This window comes from Gallus gallus, chromosome 3 (genome assembly GCF_016699485.2).
Source record: "Gallus gallus isolate bGalGal1 chromosome 3, bGalGal1.mat.broiler.GRCg7b, whole genome shotgun sequence".
NCBI classification, from domain to species: domain Eukaryota; kingdom Metazoa; phylum Chordata; class Aves; order Galliformes; family Phasianidae; genus Gallus; species Gallus gallus.
The window spans coordinates 65,856,794-65,884,107 of NC_052534.1; the positions used below are offsets into that span (position 1 = coordinate 65,856,794).

Consider the following 27,314-nt stretch of genomic DNA (forward strand, 5'->3'; position numbering starts at 1 on the left):
GAAGAAGATAGTACTCAGAAACATATATTGAATTTTAATAATTGAGTATAAAAGTGCTTTAAGCAGTTAATTTACTTGTAAAATGTTTTTAGCAGAAAAATGAGATCCAGAGATGCCATTTAATCACTTCTAATTATTTTCAAATATGACCGTGTAACCATGTAAGTGTCTACAGTTAGCTCATTTGCATTAATAAATTATCCTTTTTTTTTTTTTTTCTTTTTGAAGAAAGGTCCTAAACATACTAATTTGCTGTATTTATCTGTTGGTAGGTCCAACACCTTACCCTCATCAGTATGGAGTTACATGCTCGAACCAGACGAGATTTGGAACCAGACCCAGAGTTTGATCCGATCTGTGCTTTATTCTATTGCGTCTCATCAGACACAGCACTTCCAAATACTGATAAAAAAGAAATCACTGGTGCTATAGTGATTGATAGTGACAGGACACTCTCCAGCCAAGGTTCTTATTTCTTTTTTTTTTTTTAACATATTTTACAAAAATACTTATTTCATAATAATCAAACAGTAGCAAGCAAAATATAATAGGGTGTCTATATTGCTGTTTAGCTCATTTAATTTTGACTTGTTGACTGTTGGATGAATGGCCATATTAAACATAGAGTTTTCCTGCTTATATCTTCTGAAGAACCATTGCATGGGCTGTAAATCAGAAATAATATAAACATGTTCAAAATGTATCTGTCTGCATGCTTGTGGACAAGCTCCTGCAGTGTTCTGAAAGTATAAAGAGGAAAACCTGCCTTTAGTTTCCTACTCAAGTTGCTGGATAGCTGCAAGTAGAAAATGTTAAAAGCGAGACAGTATGTTTTATATTTTACTTAAGGGTTATTTTTGTGGTTTTATCTGATCCTTTCAGGATCTAAACAGGGGCCCTTATTCTATTGTACCTTTTTGGCTTTGTTTAGACCAGTGATACTCAACCTGTGGCTCTAGAGCCGGATGTGGCTCTTCATGGCCCTACAGGCGGCTCTCGCAATGTAGGCGTCTGATCGGCGCTCCACTCTATCAGGCAGCGCGGGGAGCACTGAGCAAATGGACCAGCAGTGTGGGAGTCGCTGAAGTTTCCCCTCCCATAGGGGGAAAGAAAAGGAGCTGCTGGGATCCCCCCACAGGTAAGAGTAGAGATCACCTCCCACCCAGCAGCTGTGGGACAGAATGGGGAAAAACTCGCCCTTTTGCCCCTTCCGCCCCTCCACCCCACTTCTTCCTAGCAGCCAGAAGGGGTTGAAGACAGAATGCTGCTGGGAGAGAGGATGCTGATGTGTCATGTCGTGATGTATCAATATGTGATGATGATGAGGCAGCATCCTCACACATTGAAGTGTCATGATTAAAAAAAAAAAAAAAAATCACACTGTTGATACTTGGTATTATGGTGCTCTGCAACTCCATTTAGTAAAGAAAGAAGTGGCTCTCCAGCTGTTAAAGGTTGAGTACCACTGGTTTAGGCTAGTAAAAAATATTTTAAAAGTCCTTTCTTTTAGGGTTTCTTTGGCATTGTAAAGAGTATTAAACCACAAAATACTGTCTAAAATTAAAAAGTCTTGACAAAAGCCTACCAAATAAATTCAGCAATAAGGCAACAGCTCCTTATTTTACCAGTTTATTTTTCAAAGTATTGTGGATATTTTATCATGTTATGCTAAGGCCTTACTATTCTAAGTGAAGTTTATTCTGGTATGTATGCTTGTTACTATCTTTAGGAAAATTATCTCTATTAACCTGCTAAGTGAGATTTGTCACAGTATAGAAAACTATGGCTCCCTAGGTGCATGCCACTCTGCTAAATTATCAAGAAAAGGCTTTCTGTAAAGATATCCAATAATATTTTGAAGAAAGGTTCTGATCTGTTTTTATTAGTGAAGTGAAATGAAATGATGTTTAAATGTTAATGTGACATTTCTTGCTTTAAGTGGTGTGAGCTATCAGTATTTTCTTGGATAGAACTTCTTGAGTGGAGTGACTCAATATTGATACAGTTTTTTTCCCTTTTTGTATTATTATTGCTTTGCAAATTACAGTACTCATTTTAACATTTATTTCTGAAAATGTACTTTTTTAATTATCAGGATCTTAAGAATGTGTCAAAGCCAAATGCTTTTTAACAACTCCAGATTGTTGCCTTAATCAGATATTACAATCTGTTGTATAGAGAAAATCAAAATACAGTGTATGTATTGCATATTATTCTTTATCAGCTCATGTGTGCATAAGAATTGAGCTGTTATACACACATTATCAATGCAGACTCTTAATTTGCACTTTGAGCAGAGTTGCGGGTGTTTTTCCATTTCTGTTAGTGACTTAGCAGTGTTTTTTAAGAAGTGTACTTTTAAGAAGTTTAAAAAGCAAAACTGTAATGTTACGTAGCATTTTAATTCTTCAAAGGATATTGCAAAGCGCTATGCTAAGCTGGCAATTAAAATACATACTATATGATGCATATTGTGTGAGCTGTCACATAGTGCTTTAATGTTTCCTGCTAAAAAATAATTCTTCAGTAGTTGAACCCTTGTATATGTAGAATGGTGACATTTCTCTTTTGAGTCAAATTCAATTATATGGAAGAATTTGTGTGAGATTATTACTGTAACATAATTTTACCAAGTGGAGAGAACAAACTTTTCTACCCAAGAGGAACAGAACGAGTGTGTGGAATTAATTATGTTAAAGGTAAAAAGAGAATGTAATATGGGTTGGTTTTTTTCTGTTTAATGTTTTGTTCTATAGTTCATTCTATATTCTGTTGACTGAAGTGATGGAATTCCTTCTAAAATGTAATGATCTGTTTTACTTATTTTCTAGGGAGCAGAGACCAAGCACCCTTGCTCACAAGATCGGGAATTACAGGACTAGAAGTCAGTTACGCTACTGATGAAAGAACTCTTTTCCAGGAAGTAGTGAATATTGTAAAAAGGTAGCATATCTGTACGTTCTGCTTTTATTTTTCAGGCTTGGTACGGCAGATATAGTTCCTTCAGCCCTTGCCAGTCTCTCAAATACTGATTATTGTCATTGTTGTTTCCCTCAAAGGCTTATTTCTAGAGTGGACAAGCATGGTGGTCTTTTGAATAAAAATACTTCTTCTGCTTTTCCTTTTCTCTGACAGCAAGCACATTCAGATCCTCTTAAGCAGCTGAATTACAGTCTTGAAACTAATCAGCCATATCGGTAATCTTCTTTAACAAACAACCTTTCCTGTGTTAATCTCAGCGTTCATTACATATCTCTCTGTCAAACTCTGAGTAGATATTAATAGTGCTGAGAGCTATAGAAAACCCTTAGACAGGAAGAATTTTTTTAGGGTCTCTGAGGCAAGGCAGAGAAAAAAAATACACGATACTGAAACATACTGTGGACAGATCACAGTAACTAGCAGTTGAAAATTAAGTGCCTTCATTAGTTTTGTCTTCTCTGAATGAAAATCCCCTGCTCAATCAGACTTGGAAAACTGCTGATTTTCCCTCTCTCCACCAAGGCTGGGAGGCCTTTTTTTGTAGCCCTCAGCAAGTGGAACTGCAGGCATTTCCTCTACTGACAGAGGTGTAAAGCCATAAAATTACAAGGAAAGACAAACAGATTTAAACTGAGTCACCCTGGTGGAATACAGACTCAAGAAAAACATGTGTACTAGGCAGAGTACATTTGCCATTCTTTCTCTCTCCAACCAGAAAACCTCTGATGAGAAAGACATTGACCAACCCCATGAAGCCAGAATACAAAAAGAGTTGCTGAATGCAACCAACACAGGGTGGGTCCTGACAGAGCAGCAGATCCTTGTTCAGAGAAGACAAAATTCAGGTAAGGAAAATTTTATTTTTCTCTTTCTTGGAAATCTAGTGCTCCATCAAACTTAGGAAAAATACTGAGAGGCTGCCAATAAATCAAAAACCCCCCATCAGTTTAAAGAGTGAGCATGGAAGAGAGAATTCAGCACTTAGGGTATATTTTTATCACTGAAGAACAGAAGTCTACAGATGTACATATTGAAGACATTACTCGATTTCTGTAGTACTCCAAGATGGAATTTATCAAGCTGCTGACTGACAAAGTTCTTCTTAAGAGATGTTCTCTTTCCACACTGTGCTAGCATGCCTTTTTGACTCAACAACTTCAAATATTGATTTAGTTAACTAGTATTTCCAGGATATAAAAGATTTGATCTATTTTTGGAGAGGGAGTCTGCTATCTTAGATAAGTCTTCTTGTCTACTTCCCTCCTCTCTCAATGCAGTATGAGCTGAAGAGTCAGACTTCTACTAAATTTTCTACAAATACTTTTTTAAAACTTGGACTACATCTGCAGATTGAAGCTCTTTTTCCCTCTTATTTTCTGTAGCATAAGCCAAAGAGAAAACAAAAATTTGCGAGAGTAAATGTTTTATATTTCTTAGGTACAAAGTAAGAGTTTAGTCCCAGAGCAGCTTTAACTGGACAAAAAAGTATTGTAAAGCTTCCTGGTTAAAAAGTAGCAGACTGCAAAAATCTTCCTCAATGGCAAATGAACAAGTAGACAGCTTTATGGAAAATTCTCAGCATTGGGAATCATTTCTAAAATAACCTTCTGTTGCTGTTTTCAAATTGTTTCTTCCAGCACAGACTAGTACTCTAGTTGTTCTGGTAAGTCCACTTAATAGTAGGTCACCAGTAGATGAAAAAAACAGAAATGATCAGACCACGTTCAAAAAGCACTACCACTTGGAGCTTGTGGATGCATCAGGCTGAAGTGAATGACAGAATATCTTACTTGTTCTTGATTGGCAACACCAGAAACAGATCTTACCAGCTTGCTGGTATCCTGAACAGGGAATACATCACCTGTGGGAGAGCAGTTGTCTTATACAGTCCAGTTGAAGAATTCTTATTCCTGTTTCTAGTCATTCTCTTATCAATTGGCCTAATTCTTGCTCTTGTTTCATTTATGTGATGTTGTAGAACATACATATTTGTTTCAAGTTCTGTTCTTTCATTTATCTGTTTAGGCTGCTCCTCTCCTCTCCTCTCCTCTCCTCTCCTCTCCTCTCCTCTCCTCTCCTCTCCTCTCCTCTCCTCTCCTCTCCTCTCCTCTCCTCTCCTCTCCTCTCCTCTCCTCTCCTCTCCTCTCCTCTCCTCTCCTCTCCTCTCCTCTCCTCTCCTCTCCTCTCCTCTCCTCTCCTCTCCTCTCCTCTCCTCTCCTCTCCTCTCCTCTCCTCTCCATTATTGAACATAAGAAGTATTTGATTCTGTCACTTTTTGTGAATAGATGTAAGTTCTGATTGAGCACATTAGAGCATTCAGAGTAGAGTATTAGAGTATTTCAGCACACTAATGAGAGGAAAAGATGATTCTGGGAAATGCATCACTTTATGTGACTTAGCAAGTAACCACTTTACCGCTTAGCCCAGCAGTCTCTACTCTTTTCATCAGAAGTCTACAAGTGTTGTTGTTTTTTTGTCTTTGAACAAATGACACAGAGTACCCACTCAGTCTTTACAGTGTGTTAGTCAATGTTGAGAGACAGAGATGTTGAGACAAAGTAGAGTTGATAGATCAGTGAGATTTTAATGCTTGAAACGTTTTTATTCCTGGGCTGTACCACTAGCCATTTGTCAATGAAGAGAGTCTACCACATCTTTTTATAGCTAAGTTACTGTTTTACATATTCCTTGAAAATGAATATTACTTCAGCAAGTACAGTGGAATTGGTTAGCTGAAGTTCGATTGAGTTACACTTTCATTGTGAAAGTGTTTGCTAGGTCTGAATGAGTACAGCAAGATAAGCATTTTTCCAACAAGACAAAGCAGATACCTAGGTAAAATAAATACCAGCCTAACGGTTCTTCTGTGAAATGAACAGATGTCTGATTAATTTGGCGCAGTTTGAGAGGAAGCTTCACCTACATAAGTCCATATTTCTCTTTGGTAAGCTGTCCTCTGGTTGTAAACAAGAAAGTAGGACTTGAGCTCAAAACTGGCATAAAGCAGCCGAAAAACATCCCACCCATCCTCTGGAGTCAATGAGGCTCTTTGGAGTTGCCATAGGGGAAGTACATTTTTTGTCTTGATATGGAGCCTGTATCTATACTGATGTGCTAATGGTTTCTGTGGTGCTACCTGAACAGTCTTCCTCAGTAGCCCTTCTCTTTATCAGAAGGTGTCAGCTGCAGTGAGTTGGAGAAAAACAGAAGAATCTGTCTGCCTGCAAAAAAGTAAAACAAAATCACCTCTCTTTCAGAACCCAAAGGCAGAAAAATGGGTAAACACATTTATATAGCTCCAGAAACCAGTCAGTACAGAACACAGAAAAGCTGGCTGTTGAAGGAAGAGAAATGGAATGCTACAGGGATTTGTCTTGGAGATGTTAAAAAAAAAAAGAAAGAAAGATAAAAGAAAAAGGCAGGAATGCTAGAGATATCCAAGCCTGATGGAGCAGTGGATTCCCATGAAAGAGAAATTAAATGTCTTGGCCTCTCTTTCAGTTTTAATGTAAATTATGCCTCTTTTCTGTACAAATATCATAAGATTGCAGAAAAGGGCTGACCTGCAAGCACGAGAGGAGCAATATTTGGGGAACTTATGTGGGAATGCACAGTCCCCATCTCTGTGACATGCAGAGAATTTGGAAACACAGTGGGCTTGAAAAAAAGGTAGAAAATTCACTGTTACTCATTAGCTATGCACTGTACTTTGGTCCTGTGGAAGTAGTTTCTGCTTAAAGCATAAAAAGAGGATAAAAATGTAAGATTTTCTTAAAGATGTGGGGGATAAATCATTGGTAACTTAATTAGCTATTATTGCTTAGTGTTTAAATGTTTTATATGGTGTTTATGTTATAAAACATGGTGCAAATTAAAATTTTGAATTAAATGCAATGCATTATGTTTATTCATCTGCAAATGCTCTAGCAGCATTTCCAGTATAAAATAGAGATGTGTTAATCTAACCTTCTTTTCCCAGGCTAGTACCATCCTCTGGAATATTCCTGTAGACATCTCTGCTTAATGGCGTAATGTCCTTTATCAACTTCATGGATTTTTATTGTCCAAAGCAAACTGGAAAAACGCTTTCAGAGCTTTTGCTTATGTGTTTGAGTCACCAGTTATTCTGCTTTTGTCTGTGTTGTAGGTCTGGCCTAATTTTCTTTCCCCCCTTTTCTCTCAATTTTAGCTGGAAGAAAAATAGCAGTCAGGAAAAGCAGACTCATAATAGAAGGGAAGGCATAATTGAGAGCTTTAGAATTCATTCATGAAATTATCAGATGAGAAAGTGGAAGAGATGGCATAACAGCACACATAACTTAGCTAGAAAGGAAAATAATCTTATTTCTTCTCTCTGCAGCATGTATGAGTTGAATGCTAATGCTGTCATGTTTAAATCCTGCCAGTATAAATGCTGCTTTTCATCTTTGCAGAGAGACTGGCAACAGCATGCAAAGCAGTATCAGTGCCCATCCTTTTAACAAAAGAGCACTATGTTGGCAGGCTTACCTCTTGTTCCTGTCATGTTAGTCCTAGCCAACAGCTTTCAAAAATCAGTGCTACAATGTGGTAGTTTCTTGCAGGTATGAAAGCGGGTCTTGTTGAGTAAGACAGCTTAAACTGGTGATGAAGGCCAGTTGGTTAGTGTACTGTAAAAACTGTGATAAGGAAGGATGAAAAATAGAAAACTTGTCTTCTCCTTAGTAGGAAGTGAGGGAGGTGATGTACTATTCCTGCAAGGAGAAACACAAAACAACTTTCCCTCATGGTCCATGGCAGCTGCTAGTGTAGTTACAGTGACTTGCTACTTACGAACAGTATGTTGGTTTCTGTTCAGAACTAGCATAAAGGAACATGCCATCCATGGCATAATGAATCATGTTTTTCATACCACATAAGCAGTTCTTCTCAAGTTTCTCACTCAAGTATACATCTGTCATAGAACCTGTGTGGATAACTTCTTGCCCTGCCTAAAATCTACAAGTATTTTCCATTTTGGACAGTGTGAAACCAGTTTTCTAATATGAATGAAAATGTAAGGCTTCTGTAAGGCTTTCCTACATTTTAAATAACAAACAACATTTTGTGATATGCTGATACCTGGATGATTTAGGTGCAAGAATTAATGTGAAAATGTTAAATGTTAAATTTTATGTCTGTTATTTAACTATATCGAGCATTACATAATTCCTTCTGGTTTCAAAGGTTAGATGGAAACAGTTTATAGTTTTGGAACCTCAGTTCACAATCATTGTGTGATTGTGGTGTGCAAGTGGTGATAACTTTCTGACACTGTGCTACTGCTACTGAAAGGAGCTGCAGGCTAGTTGCTTTTGTTTGTTCATAAAAAGTTCAAGTAGCTTTGGTTTTGCACCACTGTGTACAGTTAGAATGGAATTTAGAAGTGAATATTTTTCTTAGACTATGGATATATTTCTTTTGTCCAGAAACAAATAAAGCATTCATTTGATATTAACAGCAAATAGCAGAATATCCCCCAGATACAAAATGCTTCTTTTCATATCTCCAGAATGCTAGAAATCAAAAATATACTTCTGCTCTAGCAAAAAATTTTATCAAAGCCATTCCTACACAGGTGGAAGTAGGTGTGAAAAGGGGTTTGCAATTTCAGCTAGGTAGTAAAAAGAGCCCAAATTGTAATAAAGAGATGCTCATGCTGAATAAGAAGATTCAGATACTTTATTTTTCACAAAGTGTCTATGGCAGAAGTGTGGAGAACTCCTATATCAAGCAGTCAGCCAATGTTGGCATTTGTAATGTGTTTAAGGATGCAGAAAGCCAGGAACCCTGCCTACTTGATAGGACAAGGGGAGATTTAGATTAGATACAACAAAATTTTTTACTCAGAGGATGGTGAGGCACTGAAACAGGCTGCTCAGTGAAGCTGTGGATGCCCCATCCCTGGAGGTGTTCAAGGCCAGGTTGGATGGGGACCTGGCAATCCTGCCTGTGGCAGGAGAGTTAGAACTAGATGATCTTTGAGTTCCCTTCCAACTCAAATCATCTTTTTCTTCCCAGCCCAAGAAAATTGTTCTTAAGCTCTTCTGCATATGACTAGCTGCTCAAATAATGTCTTCCATTTTTAATAGTGCCTTTTTAAAAGGTAGGTGATGCATGCTCCACTGAGCCAACTCCTACCTGCACTTTGGCTTTGAAGTCACCTTGCTTGTTCTCCTTTCTAGTCAAATCTTCTCTGAGACCTAAATTGGAAGCTGGGCAGCTACTGTGTCAGAAATTAACTCTCTTTTCTTTCTGTCATACCCGAACCAGTCAAATTTTCCACCTGGCATGAGGTACAGCATAAAATCAGTATTTCTTGTGTATCTTATAGAAAGAAAAATGTTATCTTACAGTAAGAGGTATTTAAGTAGATCTGGCACGTGAGGTTGCTTTTCTCCATGTTCCCGTTTTGACAACTCATTCAATTGTCAGTTTTAATTTTCCCTATGAAGAGTCATCACTGAGGACCAGGAGTGTCCTTTGATTATTATACAATACACTGCAGTATGCAAGACACACTGATACTTGCAAAAAAAAAAAAATGATTAGCCTAGTAGCAAATTCTATTTCATAAAGAAAAATAGTACAGCAAATGTTGAGGAATAGGCTGTGTTTGATTGTGCCTGCCTTCTGCAGGTGGTAAGCTTGTAATCATGCTTGATACAGCTCTTATTAGATTTCAATTTTGTTCTTTATTTGTAAAGGCTAAAACATCATAGGTATATATTAAAAAAAATGCTTTTCCAATGAAAATATTTCTCCTATTTTTTTTTTTCAGTTTTATGTTACAAAAATCCCTTTTTGACCATAATAAGAATGAAATCCTGTTTATATTCTGCTCGTGGAAAATATTTTCTTAAATAATATGAAGCTCATTTTCTTTTCCCCCCCACCTCTCTAGATATGACCCAGACATTTTGTTAGGCTATGAAGTCCAGATGCATTCCTGGGGTTATCTCTTACAGAGGGCTGCTGCATTAAATGTTGATTTATGCCAGATGATTTCTCGTGTGCCAGGTAAGTTACTATATAGGGTTTCAGTTCAGTTACAGCAGAAAAAAAGTTGAAATCTATAAATAAAAAACGCAGAGTAATTTTTCATACAGGCCTCTTTTATGTTATTGCTGTTGTGTTATGGGTATAATTTCAAAAAAAATAAATAGCAATGAGATAGCGGTTTTCAATATCTGCTGAATCTTGAAATGTCTTGTGTCTTCCACTTCTGGGTATGTCCCATATGCCTGACTCTAAACTCTTTTTGAATAGTTGTGTGTTTTTTTGCCGTGATCCCATTTTGCATATTCTGCTGCATCCCAAAGTAGAAAGCCTGAAGTACAACGTACTGAAACTTTTCAGCTCAGCGCTGAAAACCAGTCTCTTTTTTTCTGTGCATTGTATACTTTTTGATGTTAGTTCTAATTATAATTTCATAGCACAAATAAATTACAGAAAGTTTTAGGTTCCTGGTGGTGTTTCTGCTACTGTTCTTCTCTATGGCTTCAGTCATATCTATATTCCTGCTAGCTGCCATAATTATTACATGCAGCTGGAGTACAATGACATTAAAGATGTTCCTGGTTTGTAATAAAACCCTTGCTTTTAATGGCCATTCATGTACTATGGGGAAACATTACTGTCCTACCTGCTGATGCCTTTTTCCAGCATTCAGAAAAAGATCTGTGTGCACTGTTTTCTTTCTCGAGAACCTGAGCAAAGTTATCTAGGAGTGTTACCTTTTAGTCTACACTTAGCCAATTAACGGAGACTGACATTCTGAAGATTACAATTAGTGAGCAGCTGAAAAAATAAATTGAGAAAAGTCAATAGTTTTATGAAGTAAAAATTTACCAAAAAATCTGTTGTAGCTCTTTGTGGTTGTCAAAAAAACTGTGAATAAAGGAGATATTAAAAATCAAAAACAACAGCAAAAGTTGCTTTTGACAGGGTTCTTGCTGAAGATCTGTACAGAAACTAAATAGCCATGAAATAAGGAGTGCTTGCCTGTGATTGTCTCATTTAAAAGCTTTCACTCACTTCTTTCTTGAAGTTTGAGTATTTATGGGCTCCTTTTATACTTTAAAAATCTTTTGTATGCTGTTGATAACTGTGACTTGTTTAGGTAATGCCTGAGTTACACAGACCACTCAGGGACAAGAAAATATAGGAACAAATTTATGTCTCCAGTTGAAAGTTGTTTGCAGCTGGACTTTTAAGTGCTTAATATATAAATGCAGAAGCACAGAACAGTTTATGCTTAAATTGGTCATCCAAGGTCATGAGTTTCCCTCTTCAGCATAAAGATCTCAAATTTGTTCTGCAGGAATAACAGCTAATTGCACGAATCTTGTCATTGAATTTCTTTGATGGCTCCAGTTGAGGTGATGCAGTGGTTGCAATAATAGTACTTTGGGATATAGTCTTAAGATGTATTGAAGGATGTTCAGAAAACCTCTTGGCCCTTTATGCTTCAAGATTAGCAATATCTTTGGTAAGATTAATGTTAAGTGTTGCACTCAAAGGTTTCTTAAACCTCCAAAGATCACAAGGGCTTCCTGCTCTACTGTGGAAATGTGACTCAACTGTCTCTTCAGTTCAGGGCAGTTTGTTAACTTCAGTTCAGTAACTAACGTGTCTCTTGTTGTCAGACAGGATCACAGCTCTTGTCTTGCAGGACAGCTGTGCCCACACTTTAGTTGTTGCAGAATCAACAGTTATATCAACAAAGCTCTCTTCAGTATACACCTTCATAGCAAGCTGTTGCTGAAATTACTAAAAGTGGAATACACATGAAAAGTTACTCAAAGAAGAAAGGTTACCTCCCTGGGAACTTGTCTGGTTCTTGGTGATATCTCTGTGTATTTCAGAATCAGGCTTCCTTCCCTGGAGCTAGAGTCCTACATTACTTGAGTTCAGTTATAGTGAGGGAATACAGAGTTGTAGCTCTTAATATCTTTGGAAATAAAAACCTATGAACCTAGGTTCTGTGAACCTGCATGACATAAGCATGGTCTTCACAGCACCAGTATTCATAGTACACAAATTCTTGTGCCGGGTGTTTAATGTACCCCAGAAGTGGAATACATAACACTTAACACTAGTTCTTATAAATACATTATTTTAAGGTAAGTAATGTAAGTAATTTTTTTTTTCATTGAACTACAGGAGAAAGATAAGGAAATTTTCACATTGAGCTCCTCCTAAAATGTTGTGCCATAAATATGGGCTTGCATGCATGACCATAAATGTACAAATGTTGTGTTCTCTGTTGCTTTGTGGTCTCCTTGTCCATGGTTTTTACCCCTTCTATATTCCTGTTGCTTTTCCACCCCCTATGCTTCATATTTCCATCCCTTCTTCACATACTGTATTTTCAGAACGGGAAGTGCTCCTTCAAGCAGCATGCTGCTCTTTCTTCCTTTTGAAATACAGATGGAAGGTATTTATCCTTCCCTTTCCTGTGATTTCAACTTAAAGAAAGCTGGACTTCTCTCTGGTTTGGCTTTATTGGCTGGGTCTGATGCTGCCTCTGCCATTTAGAAGTGAACTATACATAAATCATTAGAACACACCACAAGATAAGTGAGTACTGTGCCTGAGCTGAGTGGCATTTTTTTTCTTCTGTGTGCACTGTGGACTCCTGTTTCCTTCTTTGCATCACAACTCAACAGCAGGGAGTAGGGAACAGGATGAGGGGAAACTTCTTTTTGTTTCACCTCACACACTTGAAAGGTAGGAAAAATGTCCAGTTCTCCTTCCAAAGTATCTTAGATGGTTCTGGTGATGAATTCCCCATGCCAGCTGTACAGCATTGCAGGTTTTTGTAATTCTGTAATGCACCTTGTATGCAAATTCTCTTGCTCAATGGGGGAACGGGTCTCTTGTGACCACAGTGTCCTCAGTCACCTGTCTTTACCAGCAAGACAGGAAGGGAACTTGAGATACATAGTGAATCTCCTAAAGAAGTCAGAAGAGGAGACCCAGAGTAACGCTGGAGAAAGTAGGCAGTCTTGGAAAAACACTGCGGTAATTTCTGCCTTCTGTTTAAAATGTAAAGAAAAGAAGGGGGGGAAATATAAGTTCCTCACTTTTGTTAGATTTTTCAGGAAAGGATACCAAACCTGTAGCCTCAGGTTTACTGAAAGAAAGACATTTTCAAGGAATGTGTACCAGAGACTGTCTTCTCCTGTGTTCTAATATTTCAGTGTATTAAAAAAAAGATGGAAAAAGCTTATCTTGCTTATAGGGTAATCACCACTGTGTTACAGAAAGTCAGATTGCTACTTCTGTCTCTATATTTGTTCCTTCCTGTTTCCTTCTCTCTCCATTTGTGCTATCCAGAATTTACGTGTACCTCCTCCCACTGTAAGGTTTTTGCTTTCACAGAATAAAAAGTGCTGAGTTTTCTCTCCTGTGACTTGGTTCCAATTGTGTAAAACCACTAGAACTAAAACCTTGAGTTATAAATTCTTTGGGGCTGAAGTCACTCTTCTTGTGTGTATTATGCACTGATAAACTTGCAGCTAGCTCTCATGTAACATCAACGTTACTTAGCCAGTATATTCACTATGGAGAATATATTGCCATGGACACCATTTCAATGAAACAAAAAAGTTATCTTCAGAGGGATGTGAAAGAGTAGAAAAAACTTGGAGAAATTTTATTTAGCGATCTTTTACAGTCAGTATTATTTTTGTAGACCCCTCTAATGAGCAGATAGACAATGTTGACTGTACTCTAACTTGTCTCAATATATTTTCTTTTAATGCCTTTAGATGATAATAAAGAGAACAGATTCGCAGCTGAGCTGGATGAATATGGGTCGGATACAATGAGTGAAATAAATATTGTTGGGAGAATTATCTTAAATATTTGGAGAATGATGAGAAATGAGGTAATGTTTAAAAGCAGTTTACTTACGGACCTTTTTGTTTTAGTACACCTTTTCAGATCTGTCTGCTACTCTGTGAGAATAGATATTGTGTATCACTAAAATGTAAAATACTGAAGCCAACTTAGCCATTTCAACAAATCAGCTAGTGCAGCAGTTACACTAAATTAAGTACTTGAACTTATTTTGAGTTCTCAGACTTACTGGTTCTGCTGGTCATGACTTCACATTCAACATTCAGCTGATTCAATCTTAAAAGACTTTGCTCTGATCAAACTCAGACCTGGTCTTTGTGATCCCTCTAATTCTGTGTAGTCTCTTCAATTGATGAGGGATATTATTTCATGACTTGTAAATAGTTAGGGACTTCTAAATATAGATGTTTACACTTAGGTAACAAAGAATACTAATAAAAAAGCAATAAATTAGTTGTTAGTGTTCTTTAAAGGTACAGATTTCCTTGACTGTGAAAGACTTTGTGCATGTTAACACATCCTCTGCATTTTTGTAGGTGAATCTAATGAATTACACCTTTGAAAATGTGGGCTTTCATGTTCTTCATCAACGTTTTCCTCTGTTTACTTTCCGAGTCCTGTCTGACTGGTTTGATAACAAGGCGGATGTCTACAGGTAATCCATTTTTACGAGATTTTTGTTTGTTCTTTCTAAGGCCAGATTCTCAGCATTGAGTAAATCCAAGCTAAAATCAACATAGAGAGAAATAAACAGTTTAGCCCGAGGTATTAGAACAATCTACATCCAGCAACATGAGCTTGTTTACTCTGCTGTTCTGATGCGTTCCATTGTATAGTTATACCCTCAATATGATGTTTTTGTTTTAAAATAGCAAAGCGATTTTAAGTTACAGTTCCAGCATGTCTGAATAGATGCACTGTTTTGAAGTTCTACGATCTTTATTTTGTATATAGGATTATTCAGAAGGATTTCTAATGAACTGGCAGGTTTCTGTTTTACTTCTCAGTGCATGCCATCCAAGCTAGGCTTAAGAATAGTACAGAACAGTGTACAAGATGTTCAGGCAGTAGCTATAGCTGCTTAAAAATATCTGTAAATGACACGTATCACAGTGGGCTTCACTCTTCCTTGGAGTGTTTTAGTGTTTTGTCATGTCAACAATTCATACTACTGTGAGTACTGATTTGAATCTCTTTCATAGCACACATATGATATCTTAAGTACTTTTGGACTACATGGGAACTTAGTTTAGTGTTGAAATCACAAATTTAAATTCAACAAACTCTGTGGAAAGTTGTTACCACAGAAGTCTACTCAAGAAAGGAAAGAAAGAAACAAAAAAAGAACAAGAAAAGAGGCATGTAAACAGATGAAGAGAAGCTAAAGTTTCTGGTTTAGTAATTCTTTAGGGTGATAGAGGGACACAGACAGACTTGAGCAGTGGGCCCAGGTGAACTTCATGAGCTTCAACAAATCCAAATGCAAGGCCTTGCACCTGGATCAAGGCAATCCTCCCTACCAATACAAGCTGGGGGATGAAATGATTGAGCACAGCCCTTCCACAAAAGACCTGGGGGTACTAGTAGATGGGGAGCTGGACATGAGCCAGCAATGTGCCCTCACAGCCCAGAAAGCCAGCTGTATCCTTGGCTGCATCAAAAGAAGTGTGGCCAGCAGGTCAAGGGAGGTGATGCTACCCCTCTGCTCTGCACTGGTGAGGCCTCACCTGGAGTACTGCATCCAGATGTGGACTCCTCAGTACAAGTGAGACATAGACCTCTTGGAGCATATCCAGGGCACGGCCACAAAAATGATCCACAGAATGGAACACCTCTACTATGAGGACAGGCTGAAAGAGCTGGGGATGTTCAGCCTGGAGAAAAGAAGGCTGCAAGGTGACCTGATAGCAGCCTTTCAGTATCTAAAGGAGAGCTACAGGAAAGGGGACAGGCTCTTTAGCAGGGTCTTTGGTGACAGAAAAAAGGGAAATGGCTTCAAGCTTGAAGAGAGTAGATTTAGGTTGGATAAAAAGAAAAAGTATTTTGAAATGAGGGTGGTGAGGCGCTGGAACAGATTGCCTAGAGATGTGGTTGATGCCCCATCCATGGAGCCTTTCAAGGCAAGGCTGGATCAGTCCCTTGACAACCTGATCCAGCTGTGGTGTGCCTGTTCATTACAGGGGAGTTGGACTGGATGGTCTTTAAAGGTCCCTTCCAACTCTATTCTATGATTCTATAGACTGGATTGATGGGCCAAGGTAAACTGTGAGTTTCAATAGGGCCAAGTGTTGAGTCCTGCATTTTGGTCACAACAACCCCAGGCAACCCTAGAGGCTTGGGGAAGAGTGACTGGAAAGCTGCCTGATGGAAAGCGGCCTTGGTGTACTGAGGGACAGTCAGCTGAATATGAGCCAGCAGTGTGCCCAGGTGGCCAAGAATGCCAATGGGATCCTGGCTTGTATCGGGAATGGTGTGGTGAGCAGGACTAGGGAAGTCATCCTGCCCCTGTACCTGGCACTGGTGAGGCCTCACCTCGAGAACTGTGTTCAGTTTTGGGTACCTCAATACAGGAAGGACACTGAGGTGCTGGAGCAGATCCAAAGAAGGACAACAAGGCTTGTGAAGGGCATAGAGAATGTGCCCTATGAGTAGCAACTGAAGGAACTGGGGCTGTTTAGTCAGGGGATAAGGAGGCTGAGGGGAGACCTTATTGCTCTCTTCCAATATCTGCAAGGTAAGAAAGGTAGAGACAGTGAGAGTGGGGTTGATCTCTTCTCACTGGTGGCAGGTGGCAGGACAAGGGGAAACGGCCTCAAGTTGCACCAGGGGAGGTTAGGTTGGATATCAGGAAAAACTTCTTTACAGAAAGGGTTGTTAAGCACTGCAATAGGCTCCCCCAGGCAGGTCACATCCCTGGATGTGTTTATAACCCATTTGGATGTGGTGCTCAGGGACATGATTTAGCAGAGGGTTGTTTGAGTTAGGGTAATATAGGTAATGGTCAAGTTGTGGTTGGACTTGATGATCTTTAAGGCCTTTTCCAACCTGAGCAATTCTATGGTTCTATGATAAGGAAAACAGGATATAGCGTGTTGTTGCGATGTGCCTTAGCAGTAGGTTACTATACCACATTCTGTGTATATCTGTAGAATATGTAAGTGTATGTGTGCCTCATTTTTTAAAGAACTGTATGTAAACATCCTAGGGAACTTTTTTTTTTTTTTGCTCGTTTGTAATAAGCTGTCATAAAAATACATTTTTCTTAGAAAGAACAACACTCTCCTAATTGTATATAACGAGGTGTTCACTTTCACAGATGGAAAATGGTTGATCATTATGTTAGCCGGGTCCATGGGAACCTCCAGTTGTTACAAAAACTGGATTTGATTGACAGAACAAGTGAAATGGCGAGACTTTTTGGCATTCAGTTCTTACATGTTTTAACAAGAGGCTCCCAGGTAAGATTTAGTTTTCCTTACGCTTCACAGAAGCAAAGTAGTCATTACAAAATGTTTATGTATGTCAGTATATTTTTAGAGCCACTGTATGTATTTTTATAAGGTCAGAGGAATGCTTTGTATAACGTGAAAATTAAGCATTAAGAAAGGCAATGCAAAAGCAATAATAATGGATTGAATAATTAGTGTCAGATATTAAATATAGTTACTGAAAATAATTAAGAGTGCCCCAAATGTAATTATTCCAGTGAATCTCCTCTACTGACTTTCGGAACACTAAATTTTCATTGTGGGTTGATATTTTTCACACTTACATGAGTCTGAAAATGAACACTTTTTAAGATATCAAGTAATATATTAAAGCATATCTGAGAGAGGAGATGATTTTCTTCCATGGCAGGCAGAACAACTGTGTGTGTGTTATAAGTGACATCTCCTGTGCAGGAGATCACTGGGTGAGATTTGACAGTAAGACAAGAAACACTCTGGCTTTATGAAGTACATATGTAATGCCAGGTGCATAGTTCTGTTAATTTGATACTGACATCAGAAGAAAAGAAAGCAGGACAGATTTACTCTGTTCTTTCCTTAGGATGCCAGGAGTCTCCATGACTTAGAAGGACTTATCTTACCCAGGTTCTGATTGTCTAGGCTAAGCTGTTTTCACAGCTTCACATGAGACTTGGACAGCACCTGAAATGCAAGACCTGTTCTCACTAATGTGTTTGCTCTTCTGTTGTCCTTCCTACCATCCTTCTGCTTTCTGTTTTAATAGACAGCTAGCTGACCAGGATTTGATTACTTTGCTAAATTCCGTCAACAGAAAGACAACTTAAAAGCTAATGCCCTAAACAGCTGATGTCTTAAGCCAGACAGAGACTCAAGTGGCTGAGGCTGCATTTCCTTAACGATTTAAAAAATTGAAATGAATAATACCAGCTTTAAAACGTTGCCACCTATTTTCATTGACTGCGCTTGCCTGTGTCAACTCTTAACCCTGTGCACGTTTTTGTTGATGCAGAGCTATACCAGCCCTATTTTATTTTTTTAATTTTTTGCTGATGGGGAGTTGAAGGTGGGGAGAAAGGAGTGTTTGATAGGTATTTGCCAGTTTAGCTCCCTGACTTGGCATACCATACTATTAAAAAAAAATAAAATGAGTGCTGTTGGAGTAAGGGAAGAGAAATGCACAGTTAGGGACAGGGAGGGTGTGAGTGGCATACTGCCAATTGTAGTTACACTTCAACTATCATGATTGCATCCTGCAAAGACTGTTCTGCCTGTCATTTTCTCAAATGGCTGTGGGTGGGAGTGAGCAGCAGAAACATGCAGTATTTTCTATCTTGACTGTTCTTTTCTCTTTCCTTCTGTGTGCATATTTTTTTTTCCTCCATTGAAACTTTCTAGTTCACAAAATTGGCAAGTTGCAACAACTCCCAATCACCTCAGAAGAATAATCACTGCATCTTAGGAATATGTTCCTTTTCTCCTTATCTAAAAAAGATGTTAAAACTCAATAGTGCTAAGAAAGGTTTTCAGTTAATTTTGTACATGTTTTTAAGTGTCTTTTATTAAGCTTTACAAGACTTTTCTAAAGTTCATTTTTCTCTTGTTAAGCTGTCTTGCATATTCCATAGCTTACTAAACAACTCTAACATGAGATGGTCATAGCACGGATTATTGGTCAGATAGTTGAAGTACTTGCTGAAAAATAGAAGGAAAAAAAATTAGCTTTTGCACAGATCTACTCCCTGACCATCTCTTCACACATCTGAGCCCATAACTGGATACACAAGTTTACAAAGAAGGCAGCAACAGCTGACACTACTGCACACCTGCACTTTGCAGTCTGTTTGTAAGGTGATAGGATCTTGTTAAAGCTATTGGCTCTGTAATTTCATTTATAATATCCAAATTAAGATAACAGTGCCAAATCAGTTCAATACCGTGATTGAATATACAGTGCATCAGGCAGAGGGCTTTGGAATAGTGATTTAATTGTTGACAAAGCAGGGGGTCTTAGGAACTGTGTAGGATTGCTCTTTGATAACTTAGGATTTTAAGTCCTTTGCCATCCATGTACATAATTTTCAGCCATTTTGGTTTTTTTATTGAAAATAGATATAGTGAGTACCTGCCTGTTAGTGCTTGTAAAGATTGAGTAATATATAAATAATTGGAGCTGATTTCTTTCTAATGTGGCAGCCTCCATATATGTCCTTTCGCGTTATCTTGAATAATGTAAAAGTACTAAAAGTCTTTGTTATTTTATTCTTCCTATACTACTTGTAACATCATGAGGGAAAAAGCATGATACCCACTGCAAAGCTTTAAAATGCAAAAGGTGACTTTAGAAATGGGTTTACATATTCTGCCCTTGATTCTTTTGCAAGTATATTCTAGTTATCTTGCACAGTCACAACCTTGGAGACACAGCTACTAGCTTACAGAACTTGCATGCCGTTTCTCTGTTTTCTGGACTGCTTACATAAAATTTCTGTGCAAATTCCTAAGGCAAATGGTAAACAAATCAACTGCGTCTTATATATATATTTTTTTTTCAATGTTTTGCAAGTCTGACTAAAATGCAGATTAACAAATCATTCACCGACTGTAGCATAGTCATGTAATATTGTTGTAGGCTGTTGGATTTTTAATTTTTATCCTGAACTGAATGCTTTTTTTACACAGATGTAAATCAGAAGTACTTCATTTTTAATGGGTAGGGCTAAATGATGAGGAAACACAAGGAAAAGTTCAAATAAATGTGATAGATAGTAAGTGTGCATTAAAAATAAGAGTATAGCTGTTTATTTTCCAAAATAGTTGTCTGTGCACTAAACTCAGGAAATCTAAGTACGTACTTAGATAGTTTTAATATAACCATACTTATTTATTCTATGTTTTTGAAATGATAATGACCATATCCAATCTTTTTTACAGTATCGTGTGGAATCTATGATGCTGCGTGTTGCAAAGCCAATGAATTATATCCCTGTGACACCCAGTATCCAGCAGCGAGCTCAAATGAAAGCCCCTCAATGTGTTCCCTTAATAATGGAGCCAGAATCCCGCTTCTACAGCAACGCTGTTCTTGTACTAGACTTCCAGTCATTATATCCTTCCATTGTGATAGCATACAACTACTGTTTTTCAACCTGTCTGGGACCTGTTGAAAACTTAGGAAAGTAAGTTATTTCTCTTTCTTATGAACTTTGGTTTAGCAGAGATGTCAGCATGTTGTGTAAGATACTGAGAACCATCACATGTCATTGGAAGCTATGGATGTAACAGAAAATGGGGCTATTCAGATACAAAATATGAGATGGCAAAGGTTTACCATGTGGGTGTATGCATGTGTATAACAATAGTAGTAATCTGTGTGTTTGTGCATGTGTGTACATATGTTCCCTTACTGTGGTGATGCTCGTTTTTAATATTGCTTCAGAATAAATTGAAACATTGTATAAATCCATTACCTTTTTTCAAAACTGGACTAGTTTTCTTCCACAATATGTTCATAAGTTGTTGTTGTCCTCTTAACCGTTGCAGTTCACTCTTGTCTTAACTATGCAAAATGAAAAGATGCAATTAGTTACTCTGTGTAGCACCTCTTCTTGATCTTAGCAGTAGTTCTCTTAATTGGGGAAAAAGAAAAATCTTACTGCTTGCTATAATTACCTTTATAAAACAGTATTTGGAAGACAGGAAAAATGTATGCAAAGATTATTGGGTGTTGTCAGCAGAATTTCAAGTTTCAGATTTGAAACTGAACTAGCAAGAAGAAAACACATGCAATGTGTTACTTGATAGTTTCCATACAAGATTGCTGTGCGATTGTCTGCTTCCACTAACTCAACATTTGGAAATAACGCATTAATGAATGGATGGGTAAATTACCCTCTGTGGAATCTGGCCATGTATTACTGCTTAACTCCTAGAATGTTTTGTATGAAGCTAAAAAAATTTTAAATGATGGTCTGTTTATACCTGAGACTGTAATTGTGATTCTGACCTTGCTAGCGTTATCACATTTTAATGTGAGTTGATGTTTTTGCTTCATTGGGCTGTAAATGAAAGAATGAATGAATGATGTTTGTGTTTAATTTTTCTTTTATTAGATATGATGCATTCAAATTTGGCTGCACCTCTCTGAGAGTACCTCCTGATTTGCTTTACCAGATTAGGCATGATATCACAGTGTCACCCAGCGGTGTGGCTTTTGTCAAGGTAACGATGTCAGTGCTCTGTGACAGACATTTTCACTTCCTGTTGGCTGACTAGCTCAAGATCAAATTGATGTTGTAGTTTAAATTTTGCTGCATTAAGAGCAGATGGAAGAGGGGGGAGGCTCAGTCTCATTCCCACTGTTTGTTGATACTTGTCAGAGTGCTGAACTTATGGCAGTTCAGAAAATAAAATGTCATCTTTATGCTTTCATTTATATCAAAGGCTTATTTCATCTATAATTAAACTGTATTTCACTTGTGCAGTTTGGGGATCAAACAGTAATTGTCTGCACGTAACACTTCATTCTTCTCCTGGATGAAAAGCAGAATGCTTTCCTAGACAAAGCATCATGGTTTGGGAAATGAAACTCCCTGACTTGCTTTATATTGCTCTCATTTTATGCTGCATGTACTGCTAGCTGATTTATAATGAATTAATAAATATGGCCTGGAGCACTTACAAATAATTAGCCAGTCATCAACATACATTAAATATATGATTTAATGTAAAAGAAAAATTTAGGTAAAGAATACTTGTAGAATTTTTAGAAGATAATGTTCCTTCACCTTCTGATGCTTTCAGAATTAATAGAGCAAGTTAACTGTTGAAGTACCATTTTAGTTAAAAAGGTTAGCAAAACATTACATTAGCAGAGCTGATGAGAACAACAAAAAGCTGTTAACCCTGCCCTTAAGAGCTCTGCCTGTATTCCACATTTCTTTTAATATTTACATGAAGAGCTAAACCATTGGTGCCTGGGGCATCTTGCTCATTAATTTGTCGTCTTATCAGTGATTATCTAAAGACTCTATGTTTTGCTTCTAGTCTTAACCATTTAGGCTGGGCTTTTTAATATAATTTTTTTGCTTGTTCTCTTTATGTCAGCCTTCAGTAAGAAAGGGCGTGCTGCCAAGAATGCTTGAAGAAATCCTGAAGACAAGGATAATGGTGAAACAGTCAATGAAGGCTTACAAACATGACAAGGCTATAACTCGAATGCTTGAAGCTCGTCAGTTAGGTCTTAAATATATAGCTAATTTTACATATGGTTATACTGCTGCTAATTTTTCTGGAAGAATGCCATGTATTGAGGTAAGGGTTGCAAATAAAAATACAGAAAAACTGTGAAAAATACACTGTTTTTAATGTATAGACTGGTAACACAGTATTATTATTTGAAATGTATTTAACCCACCCTGGAAGCATTCAAGGCCAGGCTGGGGTGCGGCTGTGAGCAACTTGGTCTAGTGGGAGGTGTCCCTGCTTTATAGCAGGGGAGTTGGAACTAGATCCTTTCCAACCCAAGCCGTTCTATGAATCTATAATCAGAGTAGCGTCACAAGAGCTGTTCTTTATTTGTAGTACTGAAAATTGGCAACTTTGGGACTTGTTATCTTTTTTCTTAAAAAAAAAAAAAAAAAAAGCATTATTTTTCTTTTTCCCATTTAAAAAAAATGGATTTGACATTTGTATAGAAATCTCTCCAAAGGTAAACTGGATTACAATTCTACTGGTGGAAATAAAACAAAACATTATAGCTGTATTGTACTTGTTATAAAAGGAGGAATCATCAGAACGCAAGAACTGATTAAAGCAATCCTAAGCAGTGTTTTCTTGTTCTTCTACTTTTCATGTGCCTGAAGAAGTTTAAACCAAATTTTATTTTAATTCTTTTACTATAATTTGATCACTCTCCTTTTAATTCCTGCGATGGTGGTGTGATATAAGCAAGTTTTTATTTTTAATTAATTATATTCTTTTAAGTGATGAAATATAATACAACATCTTGATATAGTAGTTTTCATAAACAGATCAAGTCAGGTTAGACCATATTCACTGAGAGCTCGTATCAGTTTCAGCATTAGAATAAAGAATTTCAATTTCTCTTTAACATTGCAGCTTGGGGACAGCATTGTCCACAAAGCCAGAGAAACATTGGAGCGTGCTATAAAACTGGTGAATGATACCAAAAAATGGGGTGCTCACGTTGTGTATGGAGATACGGACAGGTAATAAATCATAGTAGTTCTTCATAGATACATTTTTCTGTTGTCTCAACAAAAAGGACTTGCTTATGATACTGAAAAAGGTACATGAACCCTTTTTGGGGCGTTGCTAATTGTCTTGTAGAATAATGCAAAGTAAAGAATATTTATTTTCCTGGAGTTTCTTTTAGGACTCTTAGAAAGCAGTTAGAGAGTTTTCTTTCTTTAGGAGATTTTGTGGAAGAGGAAGAAGAGAAAGAAATTTTGTTTTTTGTTTTGTTCTTTTTTTCTGGTGTTAATTAATATAAGTCGTCTTTATTGAGTGAGTATTTTTGTGTCTGCTCATGATGACAGTCTTATTGGAAAATAGAGTGATTTGCAGTACATTAGATATTGCATGCTGATGCTTAGAGGAGAGCACTCTTTTAAGCTTCTTGAGTGGATGCAATTCAGAAGCAGGCACCAAAGCGTAAAATGATATGATGAGTCTGCCTGAAGTACCTGACATAAATCTCTCCCCTTTCTTAGTTATTCATTCATCTAAATAATGGACGTGCTGTGGGCATATCCACCACTGCTCCTGGACTTGGATCATTTCTCTGCCCTCAGAAACAAAGTTGATCTGGTTGTTCCTCTTTAATGACTTGTGAATCCAGCAAGCAATTTCAGCCAGATGTGGTGAAAGACTTGAAATGTCAAAGACAGTAGATTTGTAGTAGTTACTGAATACACTGAAAAAAGAACTCTTGGGGGAAGGAAGTTAGATCCTCTTGCTGGCCATAGTGAAAGAAGCAGTTATACCCAGAGGTCCCTACAGTTCTCTCCTGAGAACTCAGAAGTTTTGCAGTGCCTGGAGTAGTCACACTCACAGCCCTAAGCATTCATCATGCCTTTGGCACTCCTAATCTTCACTGAACACTGAAGTTTCTCAGGTTTTTGGCTTTCCAATATGATAGAATTGAACAGAATTGATAACAGTGTGTGTCTTTGCCTTGCTATCAGGAAACTAGCTCATAAACTTCAGAAACTATGTTGAACAGATTTGTTATTATTTCCTATGTCTGATTTCTTGCAGCATGTTTGTACTCTTGAAAGGAGCCACTAAGGAGCAATCTTTCAAGATTGGTCAAGAAATTGCTGAAGCTGTAACAGCAACAAACCCCAAACCTGTTAAACTGAAGTTTGAAAAGGTAAAAGAAGAATATTTTACTTCAATTGTGTTGAGTTGAAAGCAATGTGAAGATAAAAGATTGTTCTGGACTTAAGGATAATGTAATTATAAACAACAGTCATGCACTGTGCTGTTATTGTGGGTGTATTGCCAGCTCCTTCGTAATGCCTTAGTGACCTTGTCAGAAGAATGCTGCAGAGTGAAAGCAGAGAGAGCTATTCCCACTTTAACATCTGGGTGCCTGGTGGCCTGTTGCACTGCCAGCACCAGGCAGTTTGAAATTCCCTTTTCATTAAGTTTTGGAAATGTCTTCCTCAGTTTGGTATTAAATACATAGAAGGAAACAAACTCAGTAGAGAGAATGTAAACCAACCCTTAAAGAGATTCCAGTGTATTAACTACTAACCAGATGTTTATTCTTCTGCCAGCTTTCACACACTTCAGGATATGTCTGTAGGATACATATACATAGGAAATGAGAAATCACATTCATTCAGTAGGCTTTTGGAAGAAGTACTAATGACAGTAAGCTTTTTATAGAAGAGCAAGGCAACGTGATACTAATTCTGGTGGAGGTTTATCCCAGTAAAGTCATTAGTGATTGGTTCAGATGTTCTCAACATTCTTAACATACATACCAGATTCAAGAGTTTCAGTCAGAATTTGTAAGCAAATTGACATTTTTCACTGAAAATACAGCAGAAAAAATATTAGCAAGAGAAGTCAGGATCCCTATGGAAGACAGAAACCTTTCCTCACTGACTGATGTGAAGAGACCCTTCCCACTTCTTTGAGGTAATTCTGTGTCATTAGTCTGAAGGAATAATTGGCCAGAAAAAATAATGAGATGTTAAGATAAATTTGAATACATGTCTGAGTGCTTCACTTCATGTGTCCTGGGGCTCAGAATACTGAGTCTTCTCCTAGAGTGGCTTCCTAAGACAGGAAAATGCTCAATATACACAGACTCAAAGATGGAGTACCTGGTAAAGAAGTGTGGCACCTATGTGCAGGGTCCTCTTCAGCCTGCTAAACTCACCGCTTCCTCTTCTCAAGAGAGCCAGGAAGATGTGGCATAGTTCTGGTAATACTGAGAAGCAATTACTCCCAATTCTTTCTTCTAAAACTTGTCAGTGAATACTGAGACAATTGAGAATGAAATCAGAGGTTAGAGAGAATAGAGAGCATAGGCTTCAAAAAGGTGATGTTTGAGAACAGAAAGTTCAAAAGCCATTACCTCAGCAGAGAAAGTTTTCTAAAATAAAGTTCTTGTCTTTTTTAAAAAAGAGAGTATATTTGCATTAAGAATGCTGACTGTTGAAATCCAGAAAAGTGTAAGGATACTGAGATTATACTGTGTGTCGATTCTCCTTTTAAACATTCCAGGTCTACTTGCCATGTGTCCTACAAACTAAAAAGCGGTATGTGGGTTACATGTATGAAACACTGGACCAGAAGGACCCAGTATTTGATGCAAAAGGCATAGAGACCGTCCGAAGGGACTCTTGTCCTGCTGTTTCCAAGGTACAATACGTAAACATTTCTTCTTGAATAAGAGCATAGTATTCTATTATTTCATTGTACGTTTATCCTTTCTCAGAGTTTCTGGTCTTTGTGAGCTGTCTGAGACTTTGTTTTTCTGGTGTGAATCATTTAAAAGACAAATTGAAGATCTTGTGCAGCATCACAAGGTCTTGTAGTTTCCACCTTAACTACTACTATCTTTTGGTCCCTATAAACCCCATAAAAAAGCTCACCTCCATGTAAGTTCTTCTGAAGACTATCATTGATCCAATTGACTTCACAGGGAAGTAACTCCACTCATTCCAAGGTGAGTGAGGCAGACGTTTCCCTAAAGGGTGTTTGCTAAATGTCTCACTAACATAAATCCAGTTCCGCTAAGAATTCATTTAAAATAAAATTCCTTGCCTATTTATTTTAAGCTGTGTATTGGGATTTCCAAAAGAAAAGACTCTTGTTCTTAATCAAGTCAAAACAAATGTATCCCAGTAAGAAAAGTAAAGCACTTTGGAGGATTTATTTCCATTCTTCTTTTTAATCCCAACTTTTTTTGTTTGCTGAGGTGATCAGAAAGTCTTAGAAAAAACATCTTAAATGGCAGAAAAAAAACCCCATTCTCTTTCATACTCTGGAAAACTTCTGTAATTGCCAAAGTGATTTCAGCGCCTGAGCGCGGCCATATCATGAAAGATGTGGAATTTCAGAGTGATTGAAATTGGGATCATGTTGCTATCTGTGATATTTTCCAATATTTTGGGAATATTGTTCTTCATCCTTATATTTATAAATCCCATTTCTGTCAATAATGGGTAATTCTTTCCTGACAAAAAGAACTAGTGTGAGAACAGAATATGTGAACTGCAGGCTCTTATCTCTGTTAACCTGAGGAAAAAAACTGTTCAGGAATGTGTTTATGAATGTCTTTGAGGGCAAGAGAGTGCAACCAGTTGTTATATTAACACGACACGTGAATATAACGAGTGTTATATTCACGACCGATACTTGTCCTAAACAGTATATTAATATTTGCATGTAATTTACTCCATTATTTGGAACTTCCTATTTTGAGTTAAAAAATAACCT

The 27,314-nt window shown here is 37.6% G+C and overlaps 1 protein-coding gene and 1 long non-coding RNA gene across 2 annotated transcripts in view; one reads left to right on the plus strand and one right to left on the minus strand.

The window, feature by feature from the left end:
- Nucleotides 1-27,314, plus strand: part of REV3L (REV3 like, DNA directed polymerase zeta catalytic subunit) — a 115,381-nt gene that overhangs the window by 82,338 nt on the left and 5,729 nt on the right. The window contains exons 17-28 of the mRNA XM_015284579.4: nt 273-465; nt 2,832-2,943; nt 9,905-10,020; nt 13,776-13,894; nt 14,403-14,521; nt 17,183-17,324; nt 20,268-20,512; nt 21,446-21,554; nt 22,440-22,646; nt 23,454-23,563; nt 24,615-24,729; nt 26,097-26,234. Of these exons, the coding sequence (XP_015140065.2) occupies nt 273-465; nt 2,832-2,943; nt 9,905-10,020; nt 13,776-13,894; nt 14,403-14,521; nt 17,183-17,324; nt 20,268-20,512; nt 21,446-21,554; nt 22,440-22,646; nt 23,454-23,563; nt 24,615-24,729; nt 26,097-26,234 (1,725 nt within the window). The remainder of the gene's footprint in view (nt 1-272; nt 466-2,831; nt 2,944-9,904; nt 10,021-13,775; nt 13,895-14,402; nt 14,522-17,182; nt 17,325-20,267; nt 20,513-21,445; nt 21,555-22,439; nt 22,647-23,453; nt 23,564-24,614; nt 24,730-26,096; nt 26,235-27,314) is intronic.
- Nucleotides 5,559-26,098, minus strand: LOC121110442. The gene is made up of 3 exons (XR_005858886.1): nt 25,117-26,098; nt 20,804-20,892; nt 5,559-14,591 (listed from the first exon to the last, which is right to left on the minus strand). It is a non-coding gene; the product is annotated as an uncharacterized LOC121110442 (long non-coding RNA).